This window comes from Pseudophryne corroboree, chromosome 8, assembly GCF_028390025.1.
Source record: "Pseudophryne corroboree isolate aPseCor3 chromosome 8, aPseCor3.hap2, whole genome shotgun sequence".
In the NCBI taxonomy this organism is placed as follows: domain Eukaryota; kingdom Metazoa; phylum Chordata; class Amphibia; order Anura; family Myobatrachidae; genus Pseudophryne; species Pseudophryne corroboree.
This window is the reverse complement of record NC_086451.1, coordinates 349,932,233-349,950,553: the sequence shown is the minus strand read 5'-3', so window position 1 is coordinate 349,950,553 and position 18,321 is coordinate 349,932,233. Positions and strand designations below refer to the sequence as shown.

Below are 18,321 nucleotides of genomic sequence, written 5' to 3'. Positions count from 1 at the left end.
CTGTCAATCACACTACGATCAGCAGAGCGATTGAAAAGCTTCATTCGCCCGTGAGTAAAATAGCATAGTTTTGTTTAAAATTGCTTAGCGCGTGCGCCCTGCTGTGCATACGCATGCGCAGAACTGCCGGATTTTAGCCTATTAGCAATTCTGCTAAAATTAGCAGCGAGCGAACAACTCGGAATGAGGGCCATGGTTTTGCCCAACTGCTAACAAATTTGCTGCTACAATCAGGTCTGAATTACCCCTTATGGCCATAAAAAAATACAATATCCAACATTTTTTTTCTTTTTAAATTGCAGTCACTGGAGTCATGCAGTCACAGCTAATGTTATACAACTTCATACATTATTTCATGTGGTAAGTACTGCACCTGGAAAGTACTTTTACTTTGTTTTAGATTGCTTGTCACCTGCTTTAACCTCTGCTTTGAGCCTGACTACTTTTCTGCCAAATCTGCTCTGCACCTTGCGGACTGTGACCATGCTGACCCTGACTGTCTGAACACTGAATCTATTCCTGGTCTGCCTTCCTATAAGCACTAATGGGCCCTACTCACTTGGCGATGTGCCGCCGAGGTGCCCGACGGCCGACGAGCGATCCGGCGGCGGGGGGCAGTGACGGGGGGAGTGAAGTTACTTCACTCCCCCCGTCACCCGGCTGCATTGAAGTGCAGGCAAATATGGACGAGATCGTCCATATTGGCCTGCATGCACAGCCGACGGGAGACCAGCGATGAACGAGCGCGGGGACGCGCATCGTTCATCGCTTAAGTCTCCACACTGAAAGATATGAACGAGTTCTCGTTCATTTATGAACGAGATCGTTCATATCTTTCAGAATATCGCCAAGTGTGTAGGGCCTATAAGAGGGCCTTATTCAGGTTTGTTAGCAAACCAAAAAAGTTAGGAAGTGGGCAAAACCATGTTGCTTTGCATGCAGGTGGGGCAGATGTAACATGTGCAGAGAGATTTAGATTTGGGTGGGGTGTGTTCAAGCTGAAATCTACTGTAAATTGGAGTGTAGAAATTAAGCAGCCAGTATTTACCCTGCACAGAAATATAACCCACCCAAATCTAAATATCTTTGCACGTGTTACATCTGCCCCACCTGCAGTGCAACATGGTTTTGCCCAATTGCTACCTTTTTTTTGTTTGCTAACAAACCTGAATAACCCCTTAAGTCTGCTTGCTTTATTGGAAAGAAGAGTGCTTTGGATGAGATTGACCAGAATTTAGATGCTGACAAGTGGTTTAGTGGGCAAATATCACTATTTACCAATAAACAGGGGATCTGAGGAGATACAAAACATTCAGGCCTAAGGCACTGGCGTATTTATAATGGGTGCAGTGTGTGTGGTGCATGTGGGTGCCCGAGTCCAGGGGGGCCCCCACGACACACGCTGCACCCACTTCTTTAATACTCACCTCTCTGGAGTCCCCCATCTTGGCAGCAAGCACTCAAATAATCACAGGGAAAATGGCACGGCGGTGGGAATTTTCCCGGCATTTTGCGCATGCGCACTAGAGAAACAACTGGGAGATCTGCGCATGCGCATTAGAGTCTGAGCCCCTAGTGCTGAGACTCTTATGTGCTTCTGGCTACAGAGGAGGGGGTTTGGGCGGAGGAGGCTGCGCATGGGTCGCACATGGGCCTCCTCCTCTCTTAAAATGCCCGTGACAAGGAATTGCATCCATTCCCCCAGCAATGTTTACACTGAGCTTTGGCCACACATACGGGGCCTTGTACCACATCCTGAAAGATCTTGCAGTACTGTAGCATACCTCCCAAATTTCATCCTGCATAAAGGGGGATATTGGCGCGGCCGTGCCCCCTGGGAAAAGGGGGCATTGCCTCCAACAAGGGGACGTGGCTTTTCGGGAGTCTACGCCCCCGTTTTCGTCACTGAGGGGGCATGCCCAGTGCTCTGTGAGCCGCTGGCATGCCCCCTCTCCCCCTGACTACAGTGAATGGACGCTGAGCGCGTGCGCACAGCGTCTATTCACCCCTGCAGAGCAGCGTGTGACAGAGCCTCCCAACTGCCCCTCCCCCGGGACACTGGCCCACGGGTGGGACAGCGAGACAGTCCCAAAAAAACTGGACAGTTGGGAGGTATGCTGTAGCTGTGTAAACAAAACAAGTAAGCAGCAATGGGGTAGGGTGAGGAATTTAAGATATTCAGGGGTAAAAATCTGAGTGAAGGTGTGGTGCAGTCCAGGTTTTTAAGTGCAGTGCTATGCAGAATAAATCTTCAGATGTCTGTCAAGAAGGCTGTAAATCAGAGCATATATCTAGAGGTGCTAGAAGAAAAGTAAAACAAGTTGGATTTCTGAACTTTGTTTAATATAAAAGCAAACATCAGTATATCCATACCTCCCAACTATCCCACCCACGGGCAGCAATGTCCCGCCGCAGGTGGTGGGGAGTGGTAGTGGGGGGCGTAGTTGGGAACAGGAACGCGGTGAATAGATGTTGTGCGCACAGTGTCTATTCATGTTAGGCATGATGGGAGGCATGCCAGCAGTTCCTGGAGCGCTGGTCATGCCCCAGAAGTGACAGCTAATGGGAGGCGTAGCTCGCAATTGCGACAATCCAGAAAAGACACACCACTTTTGCCAAGGCCACTCCCCTTTTTAAACGCACGCAGGAGTCCTGAATTCAGCCATGAAAGTGTTGGGAGGTATGGTGTATCTAATTTTTTTTCTCCAGGACTTTTATCACCTGCCCTAGAATTCAAAAGTACATGAACGGTTCAAAAAAAGAGGACAGATGGATATCACTGACCTGAAAAGGATTACAGTGTGCGCTAAACCATTGTGTAATGTGTCTAAAATGAAGGTGTTCTGAAAATAACTAAAAACTGGATGATGAAATATAGTCAGTGTCACAAGACTAAACATAAATCTATCCATTCTGGGGTTAATCATGTTATACGCTCATATATTATATGAAACCAATCTATATAATATAAAAAAAGAAAACAATAGCATGTTACATACATGCACATATAATCATTGAATTTGGCATCAAGTTCATGTTACTGTGTTCAGCATCTCAGACAGGTAAGCATTGCAAGCCCTGCCAAGTACAGTATTGCAAGACATTCAATAGTGTGAGTAAGAGTGGCTGATTCACTCTAATTACAGGATCAAATCACAGGTTCAACATGTAGTGTAATTGACTCTTGCTTGATATGTAAACTGATACTTGACCATTACTAAACTACAATTTAACACTGCAGAAAATCTAGAACACACCTTCTCTGTCACCAGGTAGGAGACAAGTAATGCTAATATGGCTGTGTATAATGACTTTATGCATCCTGCTAGCAGCAAAGTTTAGAACAGCTGAAAGGAGCCTTCTATGGGGGTCATTCTGAGTTGATCGCTCGCTAGCAGTTTTTAGCAGCCGTGCAAACGCTACGCCGCCACCCTCTGGGAGTGTATCTTAGCTTAGCAGAAGTGCGAACGAAAGGATCGCACAGCGGCTACAAAGTTATTTTGTGTAGTTTCAGAGTAGCTTCAGACCTACTCAGCGCTTGCAATGACTTCAGACTGTTCAGTTCCTGTTTTGACGTCAGAAACACGCCCTGCGTTCGCCCAGCCACACCTGCATTTTTCCTGGCACGCCTGCATTTTTTCGAAAACTCCCTGAAAACGGTCAGTTGACACCCAGAAACGCCCACTTCCTGTCAATCACTCTGCGGTCAGCAGTGCGACTGAAAAGCTTTGCTAGACCTTGTGTGAAACTACATCGGCTGTTGCGAAAGTACGTCGCGCGTGCGCATTGCGCCGCATACGCATGAGCAGAAGTGCCTTTTTTTTCATCATCGCTGCACAGCGAACATTTTCTGCTAGCGATCAACTCGGAATGACCCCCTATGTTCCCAGTTATAAAGTTATTACTCAGGGGGCGAGGGTTCCATCAGTACCTGGCATGATAATACTACGCGGGTTATCCTGATAGGATAACCTTGCTTATTCTGGTTACACCCCATAGAGGTGAAAGCAAGGTTTTTCTCTTGTAATCACTAGCAAGGAGGACTAGTATAAAACCTTCACTTTCTTTACCCCATAAAGTTCAAATAAGAAGCACAAAAGTAGAAAGCGGCAGAGCAAATACCCTCTTGTGACGTCACACACCACATTTGCGCAGCTGTACCCATTTTATAAGGGAAATGCATATCTGAAGTGGGTTTGCACTGGGAGGGTGTTGGGTGATTTAAGGGTGTTCCTTTCTATTAGGCACATGAGCTCACCTATTTTTTATACGGAGGTGCAAAATAAGATTTAACTGTGCAGAACAACATTTATACAGGATGAAGGGGTTTAGAATACACATGTACATGGTCTGCAAAAGGTCCTGAATTGTCCATCACCGCTGAGCTCCCAGAGATGGGGTCTACCCCATATTTAGAACGGGTCACACTTTGTTCTTTCCACATGCACGTCTGCAGGAAAGCACATTTCCAGATGCGCTGGAATGTAATAAAGAAAAATCTTTAAACAGGCTGACGTGAGGCGTAACACAACAATCCTGCTCAGTATTTATCTAGGCCAAAAATTAAGCTAAACCAAAAAGTACTTTAGAACGCAATCCGAAGAGATGAAATGCATATAAGGGTGAATATAGTAGGTGGTAGTAAACGGTCAAGGTGACGCACAATTATTACTGTTACAACTGCGCTTTTGTTGAGCGTAATTTTTGCTGTAATGTGCATCTTATTCACACAAATTATACAATCGGATGGGACAAAACTGATTAACGAGACTGCACTGATTAATATGACATGCAACACTTGTACATCAATGAGTCTAAATCTACAAAGTGCTACGATGCAGTTGCCGCAGCTTGTCACGCCAAGTTCTACTTACTTTGCACATACAGTATTTAAAACTAATTCCTGTGCAGATATTGTCGCAGCCCAGCATATCTAGTACACTTTGAGTGGTGTTTCGCTGTGTCTGCGCTGCGAATAATGTGCAAATTAAAAGAAAAAACTGCTATACTACACCACAGGGTTTGTAGTTCACAAATGATCCTGAGAAAGAACAAAAATAATACCTCAGACGTGCCAGCGGACCAGACATCATTATAGTTAAAAAAGGTCACACACAGGGGGGAATTCAATTGCTGGCGAAGAGTGCAAATTCGCGTTGCCGTGGCGTTTAAATGCGGGAAATACACCCCATCTCGCACCCTTCACCAAGCCGGCCGTGTTTGCTACCCCTGACTCTGCAGGGTAGCAAACACTTTTGTGCGAGATCCTGTTGCCGTAAACTGCAGCAGGTGCCATGCTGATTCGTCCAGGCGAGATATTCACCAGCAATTGAATTCCCTCATAGAGAAAAGCTGAGCAGATATTTGACGTTTGTAGATGACACAGAGAAGAAATTAAACAAAAGTTGGAGAAGTGTAAACACTTTATATACAAGTAGCTAAATAAAAAAAAGATATACCCACAAAAGGCTTCAGAAAACATGATGCTATTCTGGAAATTCAACTTAATTCTGATTATTGAGAACAGGGGTATTCAACATGCAGCTACCTCCCCAGCTGCCTTGCTACACATCCTAGCAAGCCCTACCACTGTATTGCTATTAGGATATGCTAAAACTGTGGCTGAACATGATGGGATGTGTAGTTTACAGCAGCTGGAGGGAAACATTTTTAATACCTCTGGTCTAGAATTTCCAGTAACTCTCAAATCAAAAGCTGTAAAAAGCTGCATTGCTCGTATCTGTACCCAGAATGATTAAACTGATGATTTGGATCCAGATTATGAGGTATATGCAATTAGTGTCAGATTCATCACTTCACTATTCAATTTGCGGGCATTTCTGACAAGTTTTTGCTCGTTTCCGACAATGCCGATCCGACTTTTTTTTAAAGTCAAATCGGCATTGTCGAAAATGGGCCAAAAACCTGTCGGAAATGCCCGCAAATTCAACAAAACAGGTGTATCGGCAGGCGAATTCGCCGATCCACCTGCTTTCCAACAAGTTAGAATTTCCAACAAGTTGGAAAAAAACGGCACTGGACTTGAATAGGTCAAATCCAGATTCGAACTAAAAAAGACGGAAATTCCGATAAGAACTGAATAGACCCCTATGGTGGAGAACCAGTTAGCCATGAGGCTCAGGCTCTTGTGTGCTGCTTTAACACAATAGCCGTGAAGGAGATCTTGCATAGAGGATTGTTCGCCCCAATCTCGCAGATCTCTGCACGCAGTCCTATGTGGCTACAAACAAAAATCAGCAAGTCCAGGGTATATGCAGGCACTTACTCGCAGGGTAAGCTGACTCGCCCTTAATTGATTCTTTGCCTACAGTATGTCTGAATCATGCTCAATATCCATTGTCTTGTCCAATTTTCCATTAAGAATATACAGTACTTTGTTGAATTTAAATAAGTGTTCCTATGAATAATGCATATTGTAGATAAAAATAGGATTTAAAACAAAAAAGACACTTGGGACTAAAAAAACATTATTAGTAATTAATTAGGCAGTATGACAGAATGGATGGCTGTACGAAATGCAAAACATCATCTCCACGGCACAACTCAGTCTTGAACCTGCCACACACTTTGATTTGAGCAACTAATAATTTCTATTAAGGCGGATGGGTATCTAGAGAGGAGGGGACCGTGTGCAGACTCCGTGTGTGGGCCCACTCCTCTCCCGTAGCCGGCAGCGCCGCTGTTAGCGCTCTCAGTGGTGAGACTCTGGCACAGTGCCAGAATCTCTAGTGCTCAGTGCGCTACCATCGGCGGTGCCGGCTATGTGAGAGGAGGGGGCCCACAGACGGTCAACAAGGACACCGGAAAGGTAGGTATAGAAGAAATGGGCGCAGTGTGTGCGGTGTGGGCCCCCTCTGGGTCCAGGGGCCCATGTGCATCGCACACACTGCACCCATTATAGATACACAGTGGTGTGCATGGGTTTATTAGCAGATGAGTGGGAGTATGCGCTGGCTGGGGGAAGGAGCCTGGCAGAAGCACATTCCCCGGAATTGCGTGCCTAGTTATTGGGCCCGCGCAAAACTAGATTTTCTTTTGCAGTGACTGATTAGTAAAAGGAGATGAAAGGAGCATTTTTGGTCTTGATATGCAGGTGGTCGCACTACCATTTCCACAGAACTAAGGGAGGAATGAAATTGCCGTCAGGCGTCGTGGGGTATTGCATCAATTAGAGAACTGAAAATGCGTCTTTTTTCTCGCACCTTCAGAGCAAGTCAGAGTTTTCCTAAAATTGTTAATTTTAGGACAAATCGCCAGGACTTGCTCTGGGACTCCAGCATCACCCTCCTAAGGACTAATTAAACAATTGGAATGTCTTCTCCTCCAGCGTCAGGATCCAGTCCTCTGCAGAAGCTGTGAGTGTAATGGATGTGTGTCTGAAAGTGTGTATGCATTAGTGTGTGTGAGCATATGTGTGGCCCCCAGTGTGTGACCCCTGAAAATCCAGCGACCATTTTTTAAAAATTGTATACCGTGGGTATCGGGAGCGCACACACCTGCAGTAATCCAAAATTGGGTGCAAGGCCAGCAGGGTTTTTTACCTTGCTACACTCGCACCCAACTGAATTCTCCCCCCCCCCCCCCCCAAGTATACGTCTAGATTACACAGGTGTCTCCCGGGAGTAGAGGCTGGACGTGCCCTTTGATGTGTGTTGGGTAATGAGGATGTAGTCTACCAATTCACTAGGAGACTGCGATATCACTGGAGTACTTTAGAACAAACGTTGACTTGGGACATAAGTTGTTTAGGACACACACATTGTATTTAATGCTCTATGATTCTGTTTATTATTTCCTCCTCCCTAAACCCCCTGCTACTTTCCGTTTCATGTGGACATAATGTTATTGCAATCAGTATCATGCCAACTTTTCTTGGTATAGTATTCATTTGTTGCTCCTGTTTTGAAAAAAAAAATGTAACTAGGGGCTCACAACATGGAGACACAGCACTACATGAGGATCAAGACTTAATAAGCTGCGAGCACATAGCAAAGAACTGGGAGACCTGTATAATATGGGAGAATACAATCTGTATCAAAGAAGCTTAATAAAGGGAACAATCAGCCAATGTCAAAAGTCAAGTGTTGCGGGCATCAAACATGTCACTTATTGAAGAGCTTGTTGATTGCACTGTTATTCCTCCTGGGTAGAGGACAATAACATAATCACTCGGCAGTCATTCCTCTTTCTGAGAGAGATGTCCTGCTACGGTGCTCTTCACATAAACGGCTTTATTAGATTTCACACACCTTAGGGACCATGGGCCTGATTCTGAGTTGGGAATACAGTAAAACAGAGCAAATGATACCCCTTTCAGATTACAGGAGCTGGGTCACACCCGAGATTTTGTACACGGGACTGAAAGGCAGAGACCCCTTTCAGGCTTGCGTCAGGGGTGGCATCACTGCACACAGATCATCTTCAAGTGCTGGCTCTTCCTAGGTTGTGAATGGGTCGTGTGTTGCAATGACCCGGGTTACCCGAACACCGTATTCAACCCTGGTCACTACCCTTTTTTTTTTTTAAAGGATCGTTTTAGACTACAACAACAAAATCTGGGTTGCTGCCCGTTCAGGTACAGTAATCCAGAATATTTCTGCAAGTCTGATAGGGGTATAACTGTGCACCTTGGTAAAACTATGCTTCACTGCAGGTAGGGCAGATGTAACATGTGCAGAGAGAGTTAGATTTGGGTGGGGTGTGTCCAGGGCCAGACTGCCTATCTGGCACTTCTGGCAAATGCCAGAAGGGCCGGTCCTGTCACACAGAGACCGGCTCTCTGGTCTGGACGCTCCCCCACCCCCCCTCCCGTCTCCATAGAAATGGAGGCGTGCCGCGAGTCCACACCCCTCTGACTCGCGGCATGCCCCCTGTGTGCGTGTCATGCGCCCCCGCCCATCTCCATGGAAATGGGGGGCTGTCCCCCATCTTTAGTGCCCGTGCGTCGCTGTTCACGGTGCGGGTGCCCCTGGCATTTGCACACGCATGCGCGCACATGCCTGGGACGATTTTGCCCCTTGGTCCGTCCCTGGGTGTGTCCAAACTGAAATCTAAATTGCAGTGTAAATATAAAGCTTTCCAGCATTAGTGGGCTACATGCAAAGCAACCACTGTTTACCCTGCATGCAACAAAAAAAATAATAATAATAATAATATATATTTATATATATATATATATATATATATATATATTTGCATTGCAACTTGCTTTGTCCAGCCAGGTACACAGTTATTAGAATTTCTAATTCAGCTAGATGTTACTAAAGCTACCGTATGTACAGGTTATCAACATCTTACCTGACCAAAATGGAGATCTGAATTGCTGTTTCTACAATCTATCCAGTCTAATCCCTTTCACTGTCTCAGACACAGAGAACTGTAATCTGTCCAGCCGCTGCTCCAAATTATTGACATAATGGCCTATGACTCCTGTCAGCTTTTCCCATCAGACAGGGCGAAGCTGCTGACTGGTACAGTTCTAGAGCTGTGTCACAGCATCCTCTGCAATCCTGCCCTGTCACTCAGGTAAAAAGCATTTCTGCAGCAGCTGTGTGGCCAGATGTAGTTTGTCCATATTTATGGAAGCCGCTGTCAGGAGAATTGATGGCAAGTGTGGTCGATGCACAAAACCTTTTCTTTTTTTAATTACCATTTTATTTTAAATTCAGTCACCATTACGGAGACTTTAGGATTAGCATTCAGAGACTGTAACAGTAAGTAAACACGCATATGGAATTAGCTTTAAAACAAAAAGGAGTTTGGAATAAAACTCAAACGACATACAGTGAAGACAAAATAGGAAAACGGCGCAAAAGAACAAAGCGCAGTATTTACATTTTTTCTGTTTATCCAGGTTAAAAAGATAAACATAAGATATTATATGTTAAATTTGTATTTTCAATGTCAAATGACAATAACAAACACAGTTTATTTTCTTATTGTCATTTACTGTTTAGGTATATTGTTTAGTATTTAGCAGGTTTCCGTTTGGTGCAGATACTATGGGGGTAATTCCAAGTTGATCGCAGCAGGATATTTTTTAGCAGTTGGGCAAAACCATGTGCACTGCAGGGGGGGCAGATATAACATGTGCAGAGAGAGTTAGATTTGGGTGGGTTATTTTGTTTCTGTGCAGGGTAAATACTGGCTGCTTTATTTTTACACTGCAATTTAGATTGCAGATTGAACTCACCACACCCAAATCTAACTCTCTCTGCACATGTTATATCTGCCTCCCCTGCAGTGCACATGGTTTTGCCCAACTGCTAAAAAATTTCCTGCTGCGATCAACTTGGAATTACCCCCTATAAAAGATAGTCATACCTCCTGTTTTATTAATTTAATTGCAGGCTAACCTTACATTGCATAAATAATTTTACCATACACCTTTTGTTTTTCAGCACAGCACAAAACGGGCGAGCTGTAATGGAGTGAGAGGAATTGGAGCAATCAGGTGGAAGTAGTTGGTTTGTTGACGGTTACTTACAATGTCGATAATTACTATGCGACCGGCATAATGACTACGGCATAATGCTGGTGCTAATGCTAATTAAACCATTTCAAGCATTATAGCTTTAAACATGATGCTTTAACATTGTAGTCAACAAATCATACTACTCCCCAATCAGGAGACTGCTCACTTTTATGCTTTGTTGAAACAATGTTGCTGCACTCTGCAATATCGTTACCCCTTAGTGCTGCGGTTGAAAAATAAAATGCTAATAAGACCAATTGCAATGGGGCTATGAAATAAAAAAACGACTGAAAGGACTTCACATTTAAAAGTTATTTCTGTTCACTGACAACAATAGATTCTTGGCATTGTGCTCATAGGAACCAATGTCTGGCTATGCAGAAAGCCTGACTCAGTCTGGTGCAGGGATACATACTGAGCAACCAGTCTACAGAAAATTCCTACTACTGACTATTTGGCCCAGCTGTATACACTGTAGTTAGTGGTAACATTATTGTCCAAGAATTACCAACTACTGTAGCCCGGGTTGCCAGGAACAATAGCGGCTGGTAAAAGTCATCCTCGGAAGTTTTTAGTTTTAGACCTTGACAATTTGCCTTTTTCATAATGTACAATCACAACTCATTGTTAATTCTCAGTACATGTTCCACTGCATTATGGGGGTAATTCTGAGTTGATCGCAGCAGGATTTTTGTTAGCAGTTGGGCAAAACCATGTGCACTGCAGGGGAGGCAGATATAACATGTGCAGAGAGAGTTAGATTTGGGTGGGTTATTATGTTTCTGTGCAGGGTAAATACTGGCTGCTTTATTTTTACACTGCAATTTAGATTGCAGATTGAACACACCACACCCAAATCTAACTCTCTCTGCACATGTTATATCTGCCTTCCCTGCAGTGCACATGGTTTTGCCCAACTGCTAACAAAAATCTTGATGCGATCAACTCAGAATTACCCCGTGTTGGTATAATCGAATAATTATAGAATTCACATAAATCAATATCGTCATGTTGTATTGTGTGGTTATGTTGCGGATGGTGCTACGTCCGTTAAGGACATATGTAAATGTAACCACTAGCTGTAGTTACCCAGAATATTATATACGAATGTTTTATCTATCACAATGTCAGAAAGGCAATCACAAATTCTGTGTAATGTGCTCATGCCCATTGCTGTATTTTATAAGCTGCAGCAAGTTCCCATTACATTCAACAGCAGAAAAGCATCAAATAGCTGTGCATTTTACATAATGGGGGAGATTTATCAAACCTTGGAGAGAGATCAAGTGGAGAGAGATAAAGCACTGACCAGTCAGTTCCTGTAATTTTTTTTTTAACTTAACCTATAAAAGGTACAAAATGCTCTGTTCCTGGATGTCCTTTCCAATGGCGGCCCCAAAGGTGGGGTTGCAGCATAGTCCAAAATTCAGATAGGGGAGCCACACCAACTGCCACCCCAAACTGCCAAACACCTGCTCCTGGAACTTATTGGCAGTTGGCGTGGCTCACCTATTTGAATTTTGGACTGTGCTGCAGCCTCACCTCTGCAACTGCCACTGGCAAGGAAATCCATAAACTGAACATTTTGTACGGAATGGGTCATGTTGGAGGGTATGGAGAATGTATTTAGGAAGCAGATAAAGTACTGTTTAACAACCCTGCATTACATATGTAAGTAAAAAATCCTGAGGCTTGAAATCTGTCACAAAGTATAGACTAACAATGTTTCAGATGTCCATGAACCGGGAAGGGATAGACTTACTCAGGTAAAAGGAGTGTGTCTTTTATCTCTGCACTACTTATAAAACACTGCAGTAGCATCTTAGGAGGAGTCTCAAACATGGTAACTTTCATACCGAGACTTGATGTTTCCAGGCCGAGAGCTGTATCTTTAGAGCGTGAGCAATTTGGATATCTGGATCCAAGACAACATGCTTTTGCCAAATGGATGTCTGCTCTTTTGCTGTGATTTGACAGTGCAGGATATATGTGACATCCAGAGAGGGGTTCTGAAGAAGGGTTAAGGTCTTACCTTGAGCAAGTCATGCCAAATGTGATACTGACAATCATAATGACTAACAAAGAATGGTGAGGCTGCTGATCATGTGCTATTCCTAACAATATTATACTAAACGCTAACTAGTATATTTAAAGGGCCCCTGCATTACGCATTAAATGAGGTAAACAGTGCAAACTATAACCAGGTACAGTATATTGTACTGACTGTTGCTCACTATAGACTCAGACAACCAGACATGCTACAGACAGCGCCCTCGTGTTATAGAGCTTTGTGGAAAAGAGGTGTGGTCTTTTTCCTTAAATATAACAAAGATTTAGGTTACATATAATGTCACGTGTTAAGTATAGACTATAAATGCAATAAAATGTGCTTTTAATAAGTACATATGCTGTTCTTTTGCCGTTATATTATATATTAACATTCAAAGTAAAGTATTTAACGTGAAATGCATTTGTTAATCATGCTGGGCTGGTGAATAGACTGCTACAACATGCACGCTATATACACTGAAGAAAAATAGAATTATTATAAACACCAATACGGATGTCATAATGCAGTGATAAATAATACAGGCTACTTGTCAAACTGGGCAGAAAACCACTAGCCTAGAATGATTCAGCAAAGAAGAGGACACCATTTTGCTTTCAAGAATGGGCGTTTTGGGCGTTTAAATATAAAATGTGAGAAAAATATATAATAAATCGTTAACGGAGTAATTAACAATATATTTACCATATGTTTGACACACGATGGATTGCTGGCACTACAAACTCTTATCTGTAAAAATAATAGCCTGGTTGAACTATGTCCACGCCTGCACGTGTAGCAAACTAAATCCACACCAAGAAAGCCGTTAACACATTTATTAAGGATATCATTAATCTATTCTGATTTAGCTAAAACTGCATAAATTAAAGGCAAAGTTTCGGAACTTGTAGAGTGAACGTTTCTGTTCCACATCATCTACAAATTAAATTAGATGACTTGTAGTTTGCTTCTACAGACTTCTGCTGTATTTAAATATGATTGTGTTCTTGAGACATTTAACAAGCTGAAACAGCGTTAAATAATATGCTGTAATAAAGCACATGGTAAATGGTGATGGTTTCGATAGTTATCTAATGATCTGAACATGAGCTAATGACTTATCCAAAACAAATGTGATTGGCAGTGACATGACTCCTCCACACCTGCAGAGGTCTGCACCAGCCAGGCTCTGCAATACTCGGCACAGGACTAATCAGCTACAAGGGTTAAATCAATGCAAGCTTCACCTTAGCTATGATCCCATTCTTTGTTTCCAGGCAGACTACAGTGCAGATGTGAGTTCTGCCATACTGCGCATGCACGCTGAAACTATGCATAAAATTCAGGGGGGGAAAAAAACATCTCCCAAAAGTAATCAGTTAGGTACTTTCTGCAGATCATTCTAAAGTCATGTCAGCACGAACAGTACACAATATTCCATAATGCTTCCAATTGTAATATCTGCCAGGTAAACTATTGAAAGAGTTAATAAGTTTAAAATAGTGTCAGAATAGACATATTCCATTTGGACTTCATTTCATATTACACACACACACACACACACACACACACACACACACACACACACACTCTATATATATATATATATATATATATACACACACACACACACATATAAAATAAAACCTATCAATAGAATTAAAGTAGAGGAACATTGCTAATATTACGAGATAGAATGGATGGGTCTGACTACGGAAATACCGCAATGCATCAATGGTCATAATACACAAAAAATAAGATTTGCGTGCTGAAGAAACATATGGCTTATTACGACGAAAAATGTGAAACCACACTCGAAAATATTCCCGTAAAGCAAACACTACACTCCCATATTATTTATTGACATGTAAATATTAAACTTGAAATAACATGGAGCCTGTTTAGCTTTCATGCAGAAACGGAGGTAATAAAATAGTTTACAGACCAACAGCAACCTAGTGAAACGGTATTTTAGGACTAAAATGCAGATCAGCCACTTTCCAAATTCTGCAGAGAGAGATCCATTCCTCGTCTCTGTCAGCTTGTTCCACTAAAGCAGGCACCATCTCCCTGCACATGCCACATGCTGCTGCTCTCACCCCCCCTGTACATCTACGGGAACCTCTGGAAAATCCGAGGCACCTCTGCACACTGCAATGATGCTTTTCCCTCAGAAGCTAGCATCGTGCTTGTTGTATGAAATTAGGGACCTGCTTACCTTACGCTTATATGCTGATCCAGTGACCCCAGAAGACCCAATCCTCAGCTGCAGAATGCCATATGGAAAAAGCAGAAGCAGCATTAAGCGAGACAGACAGAGTGCTGGGTGAGGCTTTAGCATGGGTGTATAATGAATGCCGCCATTTTAAAGCCTGGCTCTTGAAATCACTAGGCATAACGAAATTAAAGCACGCCCCACGTACATAACTTCATTGCTGGGACGTGCATCTGGGATGAAACTATGCAGCTGTGGGGTGTGAAATGTCAGCCAGGCAGAGAGAAAATCTCATTCGTAAGCAGCAAACGGAAGAGAATGTAGATTTTGCCTTACAGAGAGTCTCTGGATCATTTACACTTTTGAATATTTAAAGGCATACTGTGTTGTGTTTTGTTAACTCGCGTTGCTGCAGCTAAATGTGTACACTCCTATTAATAAGCTATTTCCTGTCTCCCTCTTCTTTCCTGACTTGGTACATTCCGCAAAACAGAGCACCTAATGGCCTTTGGGAGCTGTGTCGTATTCTGTAGCTCAGGCTGGCTGCTGCCATAGCAACATAGCTAAAACCTACACTAGATCTGCACAATAAATCCACCAGCACAATATATTATGGCTGAAACCAATTAGTGCAAACAAATTCACTAGTTAATGTGAAACCTGCAGGCTGCACGTGCTACAGTGGTATATGAAAAATGGCACAAGCACTTCCTTTCCTTAATACACACTAGCAGCATACACCATTCCATCTGCAAGATGCAACACAGCACAGAACAAGTCACATTGTTGCCAAAATGGCATAATATGCTTGCCATGCAGGAAGGGGTACACAGTCATGCTGTGTCACCTTGTCCTCACATTACCCACCAGCAGTGAGCAAGCTGAACAAATACAATGGACAAACTATATGACCTTTAATAGAACATCATTTCTAATGTCCGACATGAAGGGAACATTAACTCCTTCTGTACCAAAAGCCCAGGATCCAAGCTACAGTAGTGCACTAGTCAACGTAAGCATATATATATATATATAAAAAAAAAAAAAAGAAGTTCGTTTTAAAATAATTCTGATTTTAATTTCAAGTACTTTACTTTTCCACTCACAAGATAAATGTATTATTTTCTGAAAAAGGGGTTTTGCACATTACATTATTTTAAACATCCCCAACTAAAATAATGCCTTTTATTCAATTCCGCAGGGTTGTTTCTTACAACTAATGGAGACCTCTGCTGGTCAGCCTCTGCAACCACTGCTGAGCGCCCGAAGATCCGATACATCGGTAGAGATGATGATCGGCTTACTGATGGAAAGACGCAACATTCTTTCAGTCATTAGTGAGCACCCTTTACTAGCCTGGCGCCATGTGCACATGTTCTTCAGGAACCAGGAAGGAATATGGATGCCGTCACTAATACTGAACAAGTGACGGAGTGACCCTAGCAAAGAACTGGTGGGGTGGGGTGGTGGTGGTGGGTTTGTATATACACTTAATTCAACCCCTTTAATGTCTACAATTCCAAGGATATGTAGGACTTATCCTTTACATATATCCAAAAGTCCTAATGAAGAGGAGTCCCATGTGTCCATAGCACTGAAGGAGATCTATTGATTACATCACTGCACTGGTACACAATTGCTTCATCAAGCTCCACCACTTCCCAGTCATTTATACTGCAGAGCCAGCAGATGTGGAGGGCTGCCACTAGGGGCAGCCTTGCGCCCCAAGCCATGGGGTATGAACACAGGCCGGTGGGATCTCTCTGTCACAGTCACATCACTTGTAACTGTAAGCTCTGCTCCTCCACTGGGCCGCTGTGACCGCTGACATCATATGTGGTTTGTGCGCCCCCGAATGTCTTGTGACCGGCATTCTGGAGGCAAACATTGCATAACACACTCACAGTATGATCATCTACCCCTCCGAGTGCTCTGCTATGCACATATAGGAGGAGGTCAAAATAGGGTGATCTATAATCAATGGGGTGGAGCAGACATCATTCCCTAGGGATATATGGCCACTGGGGTGGGGAAGGTGTTATAATACTGGGGGAATCAAACCTATAGGAATATGCCACAGAAGTGTGGGGATAATATCTGGAGCTATCATCACATGAGGATGGGGGTGCTATTTGGGGTCAACTGTTACAGGGAATTATATAAAAATAAATAAGAAATGCTAAAGAATTGGTGAGGGATTATGCTAAAAATACAAACCCAGTAATAATATTATTCAATATGTGGCTAGGGGGACAGTGAGTGCGTGATGCCATGGGGGTAGCATGTATGTGTGAGGCTATGGAGGCAGTGTGTGTGAGTCTATGGAGGTAATGTGTGTGTGTGAAGCTAGGGTTCATGTGTGACGTTATTGTGGCAGTGTGTGTGTATGATACTATGGGGGCAGCATGTGTGTGAGGCTAGGGAGGCAGCATGTGTGAGGTTATGGTAGAAGTGAGGTTATGGGGGCGTGTGTGAGGTTATTGGGGAAGTGAGGTTATGGGGCAGTGAGGCTATGGGGGCAGAGTGTGTGTGAGGTTCTGGGGGTAGAGTGTGTGTGAAGCTATGGGGGCAGAGTGTGTGTGAGGTTCTGGGGGTAGAGTGTGTGTGAAGCTATGGGGGTAGTATGTCTGACGTTATGGGGAAGTGTGTACTTCAGGCTGTGGGGAAAGCAAGTGTGTGTGAGGCTATGGGGGCAGAGTGTGTGAGGCTACAGCGAAAGTGTGTGTGTGAGGCTATGGGGACAGCATGTTGTGAAGCTATATCAGCCTAAAACTAACAGAGGTATTAATTTCCCAGCTGTGGCGGCCTATAACTATGCTGATTGGTTACACAATCAACAAATATATTATATATATATATATATATATATATCGATCAGTGCGCACTCTCTCTACTAACAACCTGCCGCGGTGCTCACTAGAGTAAATGCATACAAACGAGAAATGGCACTCGGCAGTCTCCTCAATATTTCACATAAAGGCCAGCGTATTCAGCAATGTTTCGGGCTTTATTAGCCCGTCTTCAGGCAGCACAAACAAGTAAGTGGACATATAATTACCTTAAATACCTTCAGTGTCCCCACTGCAGATGCAGAGTCACCAACCACGCTTCCTGCAGCCCCAGCCAAACTTCCGGTGAATACACAGTCATGCCCAACTGCGGCTGCTCCCCACCGCAACCAGACGCCCGCAGTGAGGCACTGGAATTACAAACAGTGAAACAAACATAATACAGCGGGGACACTGAAGGTATTTAGGGGTAAATGTATTACCCATCGTTATGGGGGAGAAGCGGTATTAGCGCTTCTCCCCCATGTATGAAGGCAGCAGTGTCTGCAGGGTGACAGGGGCGCTATGCTTATCGTCCTAAAAGTTAGCAGGCCGAAAAGCGTGAGCAATGTATGAACAGTCAGCATCGCTCACCGTTGCAACACCTGCAGCTGTTGATTTCTACAGCTGCAGGTGGCAAAGCCCATACACCACAACAGGGACAGAGCTGTCCCTGGCTGTGGTGGGTGCCAGCTCCGGACTGCGTGTGGGATCTCGCGTGAGTAATGAGATCCAG

General features: G+C 43.6%; 1 protein-coding gene across 2 annotated transcripts in view; it reads right to left on the bottom strand.

Moving 5' to 3' along the window:
- The window catches only part of MBNL3 (muscleblind like splicing regulator 3), a 173,422-nt gene extending 158,341 nt beyond the window's left edge, over positions 1-15,081 (bottom strand). The window contains exon 1 of one of the 2 annotated variants that reach the window (XM_063937487.1): positions 14,761-15,081. In XM_063937487.1, the coding sequence (XP_063793557.1) occupies positions 14,761-14,883 (123 nt within the window). In that variant the 5' untranslated portion in view covers positions 14,884-15,081. The remainder of the gene's footprint in view (positions 1-14,760) is intronic. The other variant, XM_063937483.1, reaches the window with a different exon arrangement.
- Between the last annotated feature and the right edge of the window lie 3,240 nt (positions 15,082-18,321).